This window comes from Piliocolobus tephrosceles, chromosome 13 (genome assembly GCF_002776525.5).
Source record: "Piliocolobus tephrosceles isolate RC106 chromosome 13, ASM277652v3, whole genome shotgun sequence".
Lineage (NCBI taxonomy): Eukaryota > Metazoa > Chordata > Mammalia > Primates > Cercopithecidae > Piliocolobus > Piliocolobus tephrosceles.
Genome location: NC_045446.1, coordinates 10,966,218 through 10,982,531, shown reverse-complemented (window position 1 = coordinate 10,982,531; position 16,314 = coordinate 10,966,218). Strand labels below are relative to the sequence as shown.

Sequence of the window (16,314 nt, the reverse complement as noted above, 5' to 3'; positions counted from 1 at the left end):
CACTGCACTCCAGCCTGGGCGACAGAGCGAGACACCATCTCAAAAAATCAAAAAAACAAAACAAAACAAACAAACAACAAAAAAACACCATGTCTGCACTTTGGGAGGCCGAGGCGGGTGGATCATGAAGTCAGGAGTTTGAAACTAGCCTGACCAACATGATGAAACCCCGTTTCTAATAAAAACACACAAATTAGCTGGGCACGGTGGCACATGCCTGTAATCCCAGCTACTTAGGAGGCTGAGGCAGGAGAATCGCTTGAACCCGAGAGGCGCAGGTTGCAGTGGGAAGATCCCGCTATTGCACTCCAGCCTGGGCAATAAGAGTGAAACTCCATCTCAAAATAAATAGAAAGCATAGATTATTTGGCTAGGCGCGGTGGCTCCCACCTATAATCCCACCACTTTGGGAGGCCGAGGCAGGAGGATCCTGAGGTCAGGAGATCGAGAACATCTTGGTAAACACGATGAAGCCCCATCTCTACCAAAATTACTAAAAATTAGCTGGGTGTGGTGGCACACGCCTGTAGTCCCAGCTACTCAGGAGGCTGAGGCAGGGAGAATGGCTTGAACCTAGGTGGTGGAAGTTGCAGTGAGCTGAGATCATGCCACCACATTCCAGCCTGGGTGACAAGAACGAGACTCCACCTGCTGGTTAAAGTGAAGGTTTGCTTGAGCCCAAAAGCTTGAATTTGTAGTGAGCTTGTGATCATGTCACTGCCCCATAGGACTAGGCAAGAGGGAAACTTAAAAAAAGGCTGGGCGCAGTGGCTCAAGCCTGTAATCCCAGCACTTTGGGAGGCCGAGGCGGGCGTATCACGAGGTCAGGAGATTGAGACCATCCTGGCTAACATGGTGAAACCCCGTCTCTACTAAAAAAATACGAACTAGCCGGGCGAGGTGGCGGGCGCCTGTAGTCCCAGCTACTCGGGAGGCTGAGGCAGGAGAATGGCATAAACCCGGGAGGTGGAGCTTGTAGTCAGCTGAGATCCGGCTACTGCACTCCAGCCCGGGCGACAGAGTGAGACTCCATCTCAAAAAAAAAAAAGCTCCAACGTAGTGGTATTGTGCACACCAAGATGGATGCTCTGCTCAGTTCAGGTTAGTCATTTAACACACTGCCTAGCAGGCAAACCCTGTCAGGTGTCCCTTCCAGTTCCAGGGACTTGAGGGAACATGAGAGGAAGCCAGTTTCCCATGGAAATTTACACACTGCACTGGTGCTAAGGAGACACACACAAACAGGACTGTGTAACCAATCATTTTATTATTTTCATCAACCACCAATACAGCAACACAAATTGACAGTGACTCAAGGGAACCTTTTTTGTAGTTTAGAGTAAGGCCCTGAATGAGCTACCTACATGGCACACAGTATTTGCAACATGCAAATAGAGACCTAAAGGCTCATGATGGGAAGAGAAGCTGGCTGTGTACAGAGGAACAGAAATGGAGTTATGGGAAGCTCAATCAACAATTGGCAACAAGCTAGGTCAGTAGTTTGCCAAACTGGCCATCTATGCAGTGCCTGAGTTTTGGTTCTGGGCCTGGATCATGTACAAAAGGCAGTAAAGCCTGGGTGCCATGAATCATACCTACAATCCCAGCACTTTGGAAATCTGTGGTGGGAGGATCTCTTAAAGCCGGGGCCTTGAGCCCAGCCTTGGTAGTAAAACCAAGCCCTTGTATCTAAAAAACAAAAGGGCAGGTAGATTCCACAGAAATAATGTTGCAGGAAGGGGGTGATGAAATACAGAAACATGGACACACAGCAAACCCTCAACTGTTTCATTGGCTCCCAGTGTCTTAATCTGCTAACATTAAAAGACCCCCTAAACCCAGCAAGCTTTTCATTTAAAATTCCTTCAGTGAGGTACATCTAGGGAAAAAGTCTCTAAAGTGTGCTGATAAATTAGGCTCCTTGAATGCTGCCTTGGAGTAGGAAATGCAAAATTAGACAGACTGCCTAAGCAAGCTGGGTAAAACCCAGTTAAAAATAGCAAACTCTCAGGGGGTCACTTCCTTGTGCCCAGGCAGACCCACCCAAAGGCATGATTCACAGTAAAGCTTAAAAAAAAAGCAGCCATGCCATTAAGACGACTAAAATTATGCTGTGGTAACTTCAACAGCTAGGTTGGTTATCCAAGGACTTGGAAAATTCACCTTCTGATGTCCTCCAAGACAGATTCCTGCAGAGGAAAAACAAAAGTTTTTATTGGACTGGAAAATATGAATGCACACAATATTTAACACTAGGTAACCTAAAAGGTTGCTATTATAAAACCAGTTAAATATTTAAACAGATACCTACCATTTTTTATGCACCTTGTTCTTTACTCAGACCTGGAAAAATTAAAATCAATGTTTTCAACAAGTGATGATTACTCCCTTTTTTTGTATAGAAATATTTGTCATCCCTCAGACAGTTCCTTCTGGAACAAATCTTCCTCTTTTCCCCCAGCCAGTCCCAGTGGGTTCACCTTTACAGGCTCTGGGACTAGGACAGAGAGTAAGACGTGTGAAAGTTTCTTCATTGGGAATTTTTAGCATAGTCCACCTTACATTTAGGTTTACTCACCTGTAACTTCAGTCTGGAGTGAACAGTAACACCTAGTTTTCCTGCAAAATCAAGAAAAAAAAAGGTAGTCTTGAGAGACTTTCATTCTACAGTACATTTTACAATCTCTGAACTATATCTGTTGCTTGGCAGACAGAAGTTTCAGGGCACATTTTAGAGGAAACACTACTTAGCCCAAGAACTTCCTATTGGCTGTAATGCCTCCTCAAATAACTTGTAATTTTTAGAAGTTGTCACTGGAAGGCAGGCTCACAGCTCAGAAAATACCTTTCAGTCACATTGATCAGACTGGGGCGGTATTCAGCTCATCACTGGTGAGCAGGTGATCATCACTTGGTGGTTCAGGAGATCAAAGATTTGGGTTAAGCCAGTTATATCTGTACACATGCACCCAGACCACAGTGCTATCACACACAAAAATCACAGAAAATTGTATATAGCAGCCATTGATGGCAGCTATTGCAAAGCCACTTACCTCAAACTCCTCTTGAGCGCTAGAGAGAAGGTGCTGGCCCTGAAACGAGGAAGACCAAGTCAGTAGTGCTTCTCATATTCTGATTAAGTTGTTCCCACCCATCATTCTTAGAAAATCAGATTTCAGAGTCTCAACAGCAAGTCATCAGCCGAACGAGATTCCATGTAAGTCATCATATATACAGGCCTAAAAAGGCAGTTTTTTCTACTCTATGTGCTGAATGCATTGAATACAGTGAAATTACTCACCTTAGAGCCAAAGAGGTTATTGGTTAATAACACCTAGAGAAAAACAAAACTGTTGGTGAAAGATTCCTCAGACATGGTTACCCCCTACTCCCTGCATTCTCCAGTTTCTCAGGTGTTCATGTATTTTCACTGTCAGTCATAGTGAGCTAGTTTGATTCATCATAGAAACGGTCTACTTGGTGGCATAAGCGGTAAGGAGCAAAAAAAAAAAAAAAAAAAAAAAAAAATCAACTAACCTCCCAGCTCTGAAGGTTTTTCAATGGTATATAGCAACAAGCTGCTCCTGAATCAAAAAAATCACAATTAGCTAATTATCCCAAACAGCCAAAACTATTTTAGTTACGGTTGCTAGTGGACAAGCTAAGAAAAGGTAACCAAATGCCTCAGACAGTTCCTTATGGAATAAGCTCTCACGCCCTTTTTCAGTTAACCCTGGTGGGTTCACAATTACTGGTTCCCAGGCTAGAACAGGGGTGAGGCAGGATGTTTCCTCCTCATTGAAGCTGAACCGTGGAAAGCTACAACTGACAAGCATTCGTCTGACCCTGGGCAGATCAGTGGGCATCTATCTAAGAGAAAAAAGGGGAGGTCTGGAAACATCACTACAGAGAACAAGAGGAACCAGAAAACTTTATGGTTTAAACAGGCTTTAGTAATAAACATCAAGATGGGTAAGTTATCAATTAGATAATAGGCCCATAGAATTAAAAAAGCAACTTACTCTAAGATAGAGGCAGACTGTCATGAGGAATATCTGGAAAGGAAAGCAAATTAGTTATTTTAAGGTATTAGGATGGAATGAAACTTATTCATAATCAACAACTGCCATCAGAACTCTAACATGCTATTAATTTTTGTACCTCACAGAACATCAGCTTATCAATTCAAATCATCTGACAGTAAAGTGATCAATATATGGATGAGAATAACAGCGCACCCTTACAAGAACTGTAGTACTGGGTTGCGATCTTGCTTCCCAGAAAATTATTTCAAGAGGAACAAGATGGAAGGCGCCAAAAAACAAAATTGCTTCCGCCGGCTACTTGTTCCCTTGTGAACATTTACAGAGATGACATACACCAATTTGAATAATTACCTGTATTCACCCAGGGAGGCAGCTGAATTCCTCAGGATAGATTATCAGATGCTGTAGACAACAGAGGAAGGCATTTTATGTACCTAAAAATAGTCATTCAAAGACCCCTCAAGACCTCTCTGTCACTTCTCAGTAGTAAGATGACATCACTTGTAAGTTCAGCCATATGCTTGTCATTTTGTGTTCATCACGGAGTGGTTATCTAGCAAGGTCTCCTCTATACGAGCATAAACCAGGTACACCTACCTGGAACATTACTGTAGCGCTGGCTTTGCATAAATATGGGTCTTGTTCCATTCCTTCACCAGTGAGCTCTTGTGGGCTAAACATCTGAAAAAAATAACACCCTTCACTAACACCTCAGACAATCACTAAGTCCCTAACATTTACTGCGTACAGTACAGGGCTACTCAGAATTTTTGTTTTCTCCACTAATCCATCAGAAAGAGAGAGTTCAGGTTGTAAAATCATCCCCGTAGCAACTTCCACACACTCAACAAAGAGCAGAGGTTAAGAAATGGCCATAAGAACTTACGGTAACATAGAGCTCTCTTCGATTCCAACGTGCGCGTAAACCCTGCAGACAAGAGTCCAAGAAGACATTAGGTCAACACCGGGCATTTCGAAAACGCTATCTTCTGAACCGACTGCCAAGTAGGAGGCTTGCAGGGCCCATCTCCTCAGAGTCACTTATCCTCACGGAGCTCAGTACAGGTCTGTGAAAAGGTCCTCATCATAGGGAGGGGACCCGCACGGCCCGCCATCGCCATTTTGTCCTTCACATCGCAAAGCCCCGCTGCTACTTTTAAGTCTCGAGGCTACCCACAAGACCTCACCCGCCAGTCACCCTGGCCAGACAGCTACAACACAGAAGGCATAGCGCGTGCTATGCGATGTTCGCACAATCGTTCAAAAAAAAAAGACAAAGCACAAAAGACTGACAGCTACAAAGCGCAAGAAAATACTCACCAGTAGCAGTAGAACAATGAGACCGAAATTGGCACGGAGAGACGATTAAATACCATCCCGCAGAGGCCCACGGGATTTGGGGGCGGGGCTATGGCGAGCGCACGCGCATACGTTGACCGCATGCGACCCCGGGGAGTTGTGGGTAGAGAGTTCCAGGGAAGGAGGGCGTGGACAAAGCGCTACCTGAACTTACGGCGCGAAAAAGGCGCGCATGCGTCCTACGGAAGCTCACCGACCGCATTGCGGTTTAGTTTTCTCACCCAATGCATGTGGCAGGAGCGGTGAGATAACTGCCTCACGCGGATCCTGGACTGACGGTCACGACTGCTTATCCGCTAACCCTGTTCTGATCTCCCCCTTGCCCCCACACACCCGAAACCTGTGTGCAGGATCCGCCGCCATGGAGCTACAGCTTCCTGAAGCCTCGACCGGCGTCGTTTCGATTCCGCGCCAGCTGCCGGGCTCACATTCGGAGGCTGGTGTCCAGGGTCTCAGCGCGGGGGATGACTCAGGTACTGGATCCCGAGCTAAACTCGGGAGGAGGTCCCCTTTGGTGGAGCCATTTCGGGAAAGTAAGTCAGGGAGTAAGTGCTCCACTGAAGACAGGATCTGATTTTTTCCTAACTGGTCCCCTATATCCTGCCTTCTGGTGCGTTTTCTTTAGATCTTGGACTACTACGGGCCAACATTAGCTAATATTTATGGAGCACCGTTTTAAGCACACTGTGTTAATCGATTAATCCATCAAAATCCCAAGAGCTAGGTAGGATGACAACCCCCATTTTATTGATGGGGAACCTTAAAGGGCTCCCGCGGTGCTGCCTGCTGCAACTCCTGCCTTATCACTATGGTTGCAGTCAGCTGTAGACTGTTTTACTGAGACCGGACAGCATTAGTTCAGTCGTTCGTGGTAAACATCTACGTGTACAAGCACACTTTATAAACATTTTTTTTTTTTTCCGAGAGAGTTTTGCTCTGTCGCCCAGAGTGCAGTGGCGGGATGTCGGTTCACTGCAACCTCTGCCTCCCAGGTTCAAGCGCTTCTCCTTCCTCAGCCGCCTGAGTAGCTGAGATTACAGGCTCCCGCAATCATCAAGCCACGATAATTTTTGTATTTTTAGGAGAGACGGGGTTTCATCATGTTGGCCAGGCTGGTCTCGAACTGCTGACCTCTGGTGACCTCCCGCCTCAGCCTCCCAAAGTGCTGGGATTACAGGCATAGGCCACCACACCCGGCCTGGCTCAGCATTTTGGGAGGCCGAGGCGGGAGGATCTCTTGAACCCAAGAGTTCAAGACCAGCCTAAGCAACATAGTGAGAAACCCATACCCATCTCTACAGAAAAACAGAAAAAATTAGCCAGGAACGGTGGTGCATGCCTGTAGCCTCAGCTACTTGTGAGGCTAAGGTGGGAGGATTGTTTGAGCCCAGGAGTTTGAGGCTGTAAGTGAGTTGTGATCAAGCCACAGCACTGCACTCCAGCCTGGATGACTGAGTGAGACCCTGTCTCCAAAAAAAAAAAAAAAAAAAAAGTGGGACAGATAAACTATAGAAAATCAAGATGGCCCAGAGTAGACAGACAAGGCTGGGGAGGTTGTGAGTGGGAATGGCAGTTGGGAAATGCTTTATAGAGTGTCTGGGCCTGAAAGGGTTGAAAGACTCCGGAGGGGAATTCTGGTTAAAGAAACAACTGGAGCACAAGCTTGGTGCTAGAAAAAGAAGGAAGTGTGTGGCTACAATTCATGAAAGATGGGCAAAAGGGGAGTATTAGAATATAAAACTGGAATGTATTTCCTGGGGGAAAGCCAGATAAGCAGGACCTTGAGAGCAAAGCTAAATCACTTGAATCATAGATAGAAAAAAGAAACCAGGGAGAGTTTTTAAGTAGGAAAGTGATAAGACATTGGGGGATAAGATAGAGACAAGGTCATTAATTAGATTGCCATAGTAGTTTAGGCAAGAGGATTCAATACTAGCAAGTGTAACGGCAGTGGAAGTGGAAAAGAGGGGATTTGGGTTGGGGTCTCCAACTCACGTACAGAAATCAGCTAAGTAATGTAGGTGATTTGTAAGTGAAATGTAAGTGAAATGAACTGAGTTGGGACTCTGGTGAACTGGGCAGCCCTTTCACAGCTCCAGCTGATTGTTGCCTTGTGACAGTATTGTCTCTGTGTGATCAGATAGTTTTCAAAAGAATCCAGAAGTCCAGAATTGTGTATTTACCCACTTTAAAATGTTGAGTTTAAATTTTTTTGGCCAGGCGCAGTGGGTCATGCCTGTAATCCTAGCACTTCGGGAGGCTGAAGTGGGCAGATCACCTGAGGTCAGGAGTTAGAGACCAGCATGGCCAACATGGTGAAACCCCTTCTCTACTAAAAATACAAAAATAAGCCGGGCATGGTGTGGGTGCAGTGGTGGGCGATTGTAATGCCAGCTACTTAGGAGGGTGAGGCAGGAGAAGCGGTTGAACCCGGGAGGTGGAAGTTGTAGTGAGCCAAGATCACCCCACTGCACTCCAGCCTGGGGGACAAGAGCGAGTCTCAAAAACAAACAAACACTTTGGGAGGCCGAGACGGGCGGATCACGAGGTCAGGAGATCGAGACCACCCTGGCTAACACGGTGAAACACCGTCTCTACTAAAAAACTACAAAAAACTAGCCGGGCGAGGTGGCGGGCGCCTGTAGTCCCAGCTACCCGGGAGGCTGAGGCAGGAGAATGGCCTGAACCCGGGAGGCGGAGCTTGCAGGGAGCTGAGATCGGGCCATAGCACTCCAGCCTGGGTGACAGAGCGAGACTCCGTCTCAAAAAACAAAAACAAAAACAAACAAACAAACAAAAAACCAAAATATGCCCGTGGGCCAAAGGTGGCCCTGATTGTGAGTTTGCAACCTCTTGTGTAGTGACATAGAATCTACTAGAAAAGAGGGCATTTAAAAAAAAGTAGGCTGGGTAGAGCGGCTCACGCCTGTAATCCTGAAGGGGGCCAGCATCTCCACACCTGTGGGTATTTCTAGTCAGGTGGGACGAGAGACTGAGAAAATAAGACAGAGAGACAAAGTATAGAGGAAGAAAAGTGGGCCCAGGGGACTGACACTCAGCATAAGGAGGACCCGCACCGGCACCGGTCCCTGAGTTCCCTCAGCATTTATTGGTCACTGTCTCTACCATCTCGGTGAGGGGGATGGTATAGGGTAATGGTGGGGAGAGGGTCAGCAGGAAAACATGTGAGCAAAGGACTGTGTCATAAATGAGTTTAAGGAAAGGTGCTGTGCCTCGATGTGCATGTAGGCCAGATTTATGTTTGACTTTACACAAACATCTCAGTGCAGTAAAGGGCAGTATTGCCGGCCGGGCGCGGTGGCTCACGCCTGTAATCCCAGCACTTTGGGAGGCTGAGGCGGGCGGATCACGAGGTCAGGAGATCGAGACCATCCTGGCTAACATGGTGAAACCGTGTCTCTACTAAAATACAAAAAAATTAGCTGGATGTAATGGCGCGCACCTGTAGTCCCAGCTACTTGGGAGGCTGAGGCAGGAGAATGGCAGGAACCCGGGAGGCGGAGCTTGCAGTGAACTGAGATCCCGCCACTGCACTCCAGCCTGGGTGACCAGGCGAGACTCCGTCTCAAAAAAAAAAAGCAGTATTGCCGCCAGCATGTCTAACCTCCATCGATAAGGCGGTTTTCTCCTATCTCAGTAAATAGAATGTAATATACGATCAGGTTTTATACCGAGACATTCCATTGCCCAGGGACGAGCAGGAGGCAGATGCCTTCCTCTTTCACTGATCCTCCTCAGCACAGACCCTTTATGGGTGTCTGGGGGACGGTCAGGTCTTTCCCTTCCCATGAGGCCATATCTCAGGCTGTCTCAGTGGGGAGAAACCTTGGACAATACCCAGGCTTTGTTGGGCAGCGGTCCCTGTGGCCTTCCACGGTGCATTGTGTCCCTGGGTACTTGAGACTGGAGAATGGCGGTGACTTTTACCAAGCATACTGCCTGCAAAGACATTTTTAACAAAGCACATCCTGCACAGCCCTAAATCCGTTAAACCTTGAGTCAATACAGCACATGTTTCTATGAGCACAGAGTTGGGGGCTAGGGTTACAGATTAATAGCATCTCAAGGCAGAAGAATTTTTCTTAGTGCAGATCAAAATGGAGTTTCTTATGTCTTCCTTTTTTACATAGACACAGTAACAGTCTGATCTCTCTTTTCTTTCCCCCACATAATCCCAGCACTTTGGGGGGCCAAGGCAAGCAGCCTGCTTGAGCCCAGGAGTTTGAGACCAGCCTGGGCAACATACGGAGACCCGTCTCTACAAAAATAAAAATTAGCTGGGTGTGGTGGTGCATGTGCATAGTCCCAGTTCTGGGGGGAGGCTGAGGTGGGGAGGATTGCTTGAGCCCAGGAGTTCAAGGCTGCAGTGAGCTTTAATTGTGCAACAAATAGAGACCGTGTCTCAAAAAAAAAAAGAGGGTTTCACTCTTGGTCACTGTAACCTCAAACTCCTGGGCTCAAGCAATCCTTTGGGCTGAGCTGGGAGTACAGGCACTGGCCACTATGCCCAGCTAATTTATTTTACTTTTTGTATAGACAGAGGTCTTGCTGTGTTGCCCAGGCTGGTCTCAAACTCCTGGGCTCAGGTGATTCTCCAGCCTTGGCCTCCCAAAGCAATCTGTAGGTAACAGACTTAGTCTGACTTCCTGGCTCTGGCTTCTTCCCTTCTAGTTCATTCTCCGCACTGTAGTCAGAGCGATCTTTACAAATAAAAACTCTGGTCTGTCGGGCACGATGGCTCACGCCTGTAATCCCAGCACGCTGGGAGGCCTACGTGGGTGGATCACTTGAAGTTGGGAGTTTGAGACCAGCCGGACCAACATGGAGGAACCTTGTCTCTACTAAAAATACACAATCAGCCAGGCATGGTCGTGCATGCCTGTAATCCCAGCTACTCAGCAGGCTGAGGCAGGAGAATTACTTGAGGAAGGCGGAGGTTGCGGTGAGCTGAGATCGAGCCACTGCACTCCAACTTGGCCCACAAGAGCGAAACCTCTCTCTCAAAAAAAAAAAAAAAAAGGTCTGGTCAGGTCTCACTTCTGCTCACAATCCTTCAGTGCCTCTCCATTGTCTTTAAGCTATAGCCCAACTTGATCAATACAGCCATTAAGAAGTGCTGCTAGACCGGGCATGTAATTCCAGCACTTTGGGAGGGCGAGGCGGGCAGATCACCTGAGGTCAGCAGTTCAAGACCAGCCTGGGCGACGTGGTGAAATTGTGTCTCTACTAAAAATGCAACAATTTAGCCGGACATGTTGGAGTGTGCCTGTAATCTCAACTACTCGGGAGGCTGAGGCATAAGAATTGCTTGAACTGGGAGGTGGAGATTGCGATGAGCTGAGATCATCCCATTGAACTCCAGCCTGGGCAACAGAGTGAGACTCTGTCTCAAAGAAAAAAAAAAAAGCTCTGCTTCTAACGGCCAATGGCCCACACCTGTAACCCCAGCACTTTGGGAGGCCAAGGTGACAGTGTCCCTTGAGGCCAGAGGTTTGAGACCAGCCTGGGCAACATAGTAAGACGAAACCCCCATCTCTACAGGAGAAAGAAGCCCTGCCTCCCTATCACCACTGCTCCCCCAAGCCTAATCTACCTCTTCCCACCCACAATAAACTCCCTGGGGTTTGATTCAATGTGGGTAAATCATCCTGCTATCCCTATTGTCTAGCAGAATACAATTCACAAATAGGACTCAATATACATTAGTTACCTCTATAAGTTTTTTTCAGTTTGCCTTTTTATGTTGGGAATGCTATAAATGTTCAAATGATCTTTTCTCAGCCAATTCATTGACTGTCTTACCAAATGATTTTGCTCTTAGGGTTGGAAAGTGTTTGTTCAAGGAGCAACACTGCCCCCACCTGGCAGCAAGAGGCACTGCCTCAATTAATGGAGGAGAAGGATATGCAAATAACCAGTGCTTGGCAGGGAACTGGTAGACATGACAGTGGAAAAAAGGCTCAATTTCTTTTTGAGATGGAGTCTCGCTCTGTTCCCCAGGCTGGAGTGTAGTGGCTTGATCTCAGCTGACTACAATCTCTGCCTCCCAGCTTAACGCAATTCTCTTGCCTCAGCCTCCTGGGTAGCTGGGATTACAGGTGCCCACCACCACTCTCGGCTGACTTTTGATTTTTGTATTTTTAGTAGAGACGGGGTTTCACCATGTTGGCCAAGCTGGTCTCGAACTCCTGACCTCAAGTGATCAGACTGGCTTGGCCTCCCAAAGTGTTGGGATTACAGGCGTGAGCCACCACACTGGGCCTCAAATTCTTTTTCAACCAGGATCTCACTCTGTCGCCTAGGCTGGAATGCAGTGTGTGATCACGGCTCACTGCAGTGTTGAACTCCTGGGCTCAGAGGATCCTCCCACTTCAGCCTCCTGAGTAGCTGGGACTGTAGGCATGTGCCATCACACCTAGCTAATTCTTTAATTTTTTGGAGTGTGACAGTGCCTCACTATGGTGCCTAGGCTGGTCCCCAACTCCTAGGCTCAAGTGACCAAATTGCTGGGAAACAGGCATGAGCCACTGTACCTGGCCCAAAAGAAATAGCATAGAATTTCCTGGGTTGTGGAGGAGTGTGGCATTGAGGTGGTCTTCCAGGGAAGAGGTACTTTTACAACTGCGGTAGGTAACACGGGTGTCTGGGCTACCTGCTCATGTAATGTTTTATGGTTCTGCTTTCCGCTTCATCCTGGATATACCATTTCCATCTTAATGTCTGACTAAAGGGTCTGTCTGACTTTATGACTTGATAGGTCTGACAAGACCCAATTCATAATGGGGCAGTTCTGGATGCTTCATAGTCAAGCTTTGCAGTAACAGCCTTGACGCTGTTTCTCAAGAGGCACCTACTTCCCTGCTTTGGACAGCTTGCTCTTGCTCCAGAATCTCAGGGACTTGCATTGTGCTTTTGCCATAGGAGCTTGCCATAAGTTCTCCACTGCATCTTTTTTTTTGCTACTGATACTGTGGATCCCCCAGGATCTGCTGGGTTGCATGGCTTAAGTGGCAAGGCCGTGTGCATTGCAGCCTAGACTTGGTGCAGAGCCATTTCCTACTCACAGTTTGAGTCAAAGTTGGCAGCTTACCCAGTATGTGGGCTGGAGATATATTTCTAGGTATGGATGTGATAGACACCACACCCATGCATCCTTTTTGTCTTTAGTGGTGGTACTGATCTCTGTCCCTCCCCAGGATGTGATACTGCTTTTGATTTACTATCATGACTGAAGAGAGGGAGGGGTTTTAGAGAGCTGTTTGTCTGTCCCACTATGATAGCTCTCACCTCTTAGGCCAAGGACCCAATGTGATTACTTCAACTCCTAAGTACATCAGTCCTGTTAAATGTTTTTTGTTTTTTTTTTTGGGGGGGGGGATGGAATGTGCTGGCTTGCAGTGGTGCCATCTGGGCTCACTGCAACTTTCACCTTCTGAGTTCAAGCAATTCTTGGACCTCAGCCTCCCAAGCAGCTGAGACTAGAGACATGCACCACCACGCCTGGCTAATTTTTTTGTTTGTTTGTTTTTTTGTTTTGAGATAGAGTCCCACTCTGTCGCCCAGGCTGGAGTGCAGTGGCGCAATCTCAGCTCACTGCAACCTCTACTTCCTGGGTTCAAGCAATTCTCCTGCCTCAGCCTCCCATGCCCAGCCCTCGTTTAAACACTTGGAACTGAGGAAATGACTAGTGATGGGCCCATGGACAAGCAGACTTACTATGAGCTAGTAAGTTTTGGCTAAGACTTCAGTTACTGCCTGACACCTGTAAGTCCCCACTCTAATGCAGGGATCATGATGCTTTGGGTTTCCAGGTCTCAATGTCAGTTCAGATCTTGTGCCCCAAATCCTCAAAGTGTTTAGGCATTTCCCTTTACCCAATTGTCTGAGAGGGTGATATGCTGACATACTCCCTTTTAGGAGGAACTGGCGGAGCCATACAGTTTTAGCATCCTTTCCTAGGGATTTGGGCGCCTCTTCAGTGATTGAGTTTTGGATGTGAAAGTCGGTTCAGTCAGGTGCGGTGACTCATGCCTGTAATCCCAGCACTTTGGGAGGCCAAGGTGTTCAGATCACTTGAGGTCAGGAGTTTGAGACCAGTTTGGCCAATGTGGCGAAACCCCGTCTCTACTAAAAATACAAAAATTAGCTGGGCGTGGTGGCGTGTACCTGTAATCGCAGCTATTAGGGAGACTGAGGCCGGAGAGTCCCTTGAACCCTGGAGGTGGAGGATGTTGCAGTGAGCCTAGATTTAAAAAGTTGGCTCAGATCCAGGAGCCGAATGAAGGATTTTGACTGTGTATTGTGGTGATGACCCTCAGCTGCCTCTTCCTTCTCCATTCTTGTCTTTTTCTCTTTGTAGATGTGTAGTAGCATCCTTTTTGGCTATCCACATATTTTTCCCTTAAGGATGCCATGCTGTGTTGTATCCACAACTCTGAATCGAACTCCCCATGGCTACCTACCCCTGCAACATTGCCAGTTTTATGGTAGTGCATATTTCTGGCTTTGGGCAGCTAAGCAATGCTATCTGGCCTCTGGTATGTGTTGAAAGATACTTCCCCATATATCTTGAGTAGCTCAGCTCTGTGACTGCTTCTCCTGTCATCAGCTCTGGACTGCTCAGAAGCATTCCAGCCTGGGCAACAAGAGTGAGACTGTCTCAAAAAAATTTTTTTTACTACTATAACCAGTGCTGCAGTGAAATCTTTTATCTATTGCTTTGTGTACATGTGTGAGAGTTTCTCTAGGATATGAATGTAGCCAGGACTGTTGCTGGGTAAAAGAGCATCTTCATTCTATAGGCAGTTGCAAATTTTTCTCCTAGACCGAATGTACCAAATAATGTTGCCACTTATGCAGTTTGTATCCTCGTAATCACTTGCTTTAGTCAGATGTTTTAATACTGCCAATCTGATGGACATGAAGTTCTATTTTTCTTGCCATTTTAATTTGCACTTTCCAGATTACTAATGAGGTTCTGTAATCTTTACATTCTTTTGTATATCTAATTTTGTGAATTGGGTTTTTTTTTTAAGACAGAGTCGCATTCTGTCACCCAGGCTGGAGTGCAGTGGTGTAATTTCAGTTCACTGCAATCTCTGCCTCCTGTGTTCAAGTGAATCTGCTGCCTCAGCCTCCCGAATAGCTGGGACTGCTGGGACTACAGGTGTGCACCACCACGTCCTGCTAATTTTTATATTTTTAGTACAGACAGGGTTTCACCGTGTTAGCCAGGCTGGTCTTGAACTCCTGACCTCAAGTGATCCACCCACTTTGGCCTCCCAAAATGCTAGGATTGCAGGTGTGAGCCACCACGCCTGGCCTGATTTGGCTATTTCTATTATGTGATTAGAATAGAATTTCTATTCAGTGATTTTTTTTCTTTTTGTTTTCTTTTTTTTTTTTGAGATGGAGTCTCGCTCTGTGGCCCAGGCTGGAGTGCAGTGGCCGGATCTCAGCTCACTGCAAGCTCCGCCTCCCGGGTTTATGCCATTCTCCTGCCTCAGCCTCCCGAGTAGCTGGGACTACAGGCGCCCGCCACCTCGCCCGGCTAGTTTTTTGTATTTTTTAGTAGAGACGGGGTTTCACCGTGTTAGCCAGGATGGTCTCGATTTCCTGACCTCGTGATCCGCCCGTCTCGGCCTCCCAAAGTGCTGGGATTACAGGCTTGAGCCACCGCGCCCGGCCTTCAGTGAATTTTTTTCTTGCTGAATTATTGTGCTTTTTCTTACTGATTTTTAGTGATAATTTGTATGTTTCATCTACTTTGTTAGTTGTATTAGTTTCAGATAATATGTCTTCTATTTGTGGCTTGTCTTCTCAGTTTGTTATGGCAAGTTGTAGATGCATAATTTTTTCTCTTTTAATGTTGCAAAATTTATTTGTCTTTTTCTTAATGGTTTATTCTTTTGTGGTTTTTCTTTTTTTTTTTTTTTTGAGTTGGAGTCTTGCTCTGTCGCCCAGGCTGGAGTGCAGTGGTGAAATCTTGGCTCACTGTAACCTCTGCCTCCCAGGTTCAAGCTATTCTTCTGCCTCAGTCTCCTGAGTAGCTGGGATTACAGGTGCCTGCCACCATGCCCAGCTAATGTTTGTATTTTTATTTTATTTTATTTTTTGAGAGGGAGTCTCTCTCTGTTGCCGAGGCTGGAGTACAGTGGCACAATCTCAGCTCACTGCAAGCTCTGCCTCCCAGGTTCACGCCATCCTCCTGCCTCAGCCTCCTGAGTAGGTGGGACTACAGGCGCCCGCCACCATGCCTGGCTAATTTTTTATATTTTTAGTAGAGACGGGGTTTCACCATGTTAGCTGGGATGGTCTCGATCTCCTGACCTTGTGATCCACCCACCTCGGCCTCCCAAAGTGCTGGGATTACAGGCATGAACCACTGTGCCTGGCTAATTTTTGTATTTTTAGTAGAGACGGGGTTTCACCGTGTTGGCTAGGCTGATCTCTGGCCAGGCTGGTCTTGAACTCCTGACCTTGTAATCTGCCCGCCCTGGCCTCTCAAAGTGCTGGGATTACAGACGTGAGTCACCGTGCCTGGCCTCTTTTGTTTCTTCTTTAAAAACTCTTTCCTCATCATGAGGTGAGGTCAGAAAGATACTCTTTTTTTCTTTTTCCTTTTTTTTTTTTTTTGAGACAGAGTTTCGCTCTTATTGCCTAGGCTGGAGTGCAATGGCACGATCTCTGCTCACCGCAACCTCCGCCTCCTGGGTTCAAGCAATTCTCCTGCCTCAGCCTCCCAAGTAGCTGAGATTACAGGCGTGCACCACCACCCCTGGCTAATTTTGTATTTAGTAGAGACAGGGTTTCTCCATGTTGGTCAGGCTGGTCTTGAACTCCTGACCTCAGGTGATCTGCCCTCCTCGGCCTCCCAAAGTGCTGGGAT

The 16,314-nt window shown here is 47.0% G+C and overlaps 1 protein-coding gene, 1 long non-coding RNA gene and 8 other non-coding genes across 11 annotated transcripts in view; 1 reads left to right on the top strand and 9 right to left on the bottom strand.

Moving 5' to 3' along the window:
* Positions 1–1,248: 1,248 nt before the first annotated feature.
* LOC111522331 lies at positions 1,249–5,446 on the bottom strand. The gene is made up of 11 exons (XR_002725226.3): positions 5,367–5,446; positions 4,933–4,974; positions 4,644–4,727; positions 4,398–4,448; positions 4,023–4,055; positions 3,538–3,584; positions 3,302–3,334; positions 3,054–3,092; positions 2,579–2,619; positions 2,312–2,343; positions 1,249–2,189 (listed from the first exon to the last, which is right to left on the bottom strand). It is a non-coding gene; the product is annotated as an uncharacterized LOC111522331 (long non-coding RNA).
* On the bottom strand, positions 2,414–2,539 carry LOC111522507. Its single transcript, XR_002725267.1, has one exon. It is a non-coding gene; the product is annotated as a small nucleolar RNA SNORD22 (small nucleolar RNA).
* On the bottom strand, positions 2,829–2,897 carry LOC111522506. The gene has a single exon (XR_002725266.1). It is a non-coding gene; the product is annotated as a small nucleolar RNA SNORD31 (small nucleolar RNA).
* Positions 3,164–3,233, bottom strand: LOC111522505. The gene has a single exon (XR_002725265.1). It is a non-coding gene; the product is annotated as a small nucleolar RNA SNORD30 (small nucleolar RNA).
* On the bottom strand, positions 3,405–3,469 carry LOC111522499. Its single transcript, XR_002725261.1, has one exon. It is a non-coding gene; the product is annotated as a small nucleolar RNA SNORD29 (small nucleolar RNA).
* On the bottom strand, positions 3,680–3,804 carry LOC111522508. The gene has a single exon (XR_002725268.1). It is a non-coding gene; the product is annotated as a small nucleolar RNA SNORD22 (small nucleolar RNA).
* LOC111522500 lies at positions 4,125–4,199 on the bottom strand. The gene has a single exon (XR_002725262.1). It is a non-coding gene; the product is annotated as a small nucleolar RNA SNORD28 (small nucleolar RNA).
* LOC111522501 lies at positions 4,522–4,593 on the bottom strand. Its single transcript, XR_002725263.1, has one exon. It is a non-coding gene; the product is annotated as a small nucleolar RNA SNORD27 (small nucleolar RNA).
* On the bottom strand, positions 4,803–4,876 carry LOC111522502. The gene has a single exon (XR_002725264.1). It is a non-coding gene; the product is annotated as a small nucleolar RNA SNORD26 (small nucleolar RNA).
* The window catches only part of SLC3A2 (solute carrier family 3 member 2), a 34,185-nt gene continuing 23,243 nt past the window's right edge, over positions 5,373–16,314 (top strand). Inside the window, exon 1 of one of the 2 annotated variants that reach the window (XM_023186312.3) lies at positions 5,373–5,878. In XM_023186312.3, coding sequence (XP_023042080.1) covers positions 5,578–5,878 — 301 coding nt within the window. In that variant the 5' untranslated portion in view covers positions 5,373–5,577. The remainder of the gene's footprint in view (positions 5,879–16,314) is intronic. The other variant, XM_031936738.1, reaches the window with a different exon arrangement.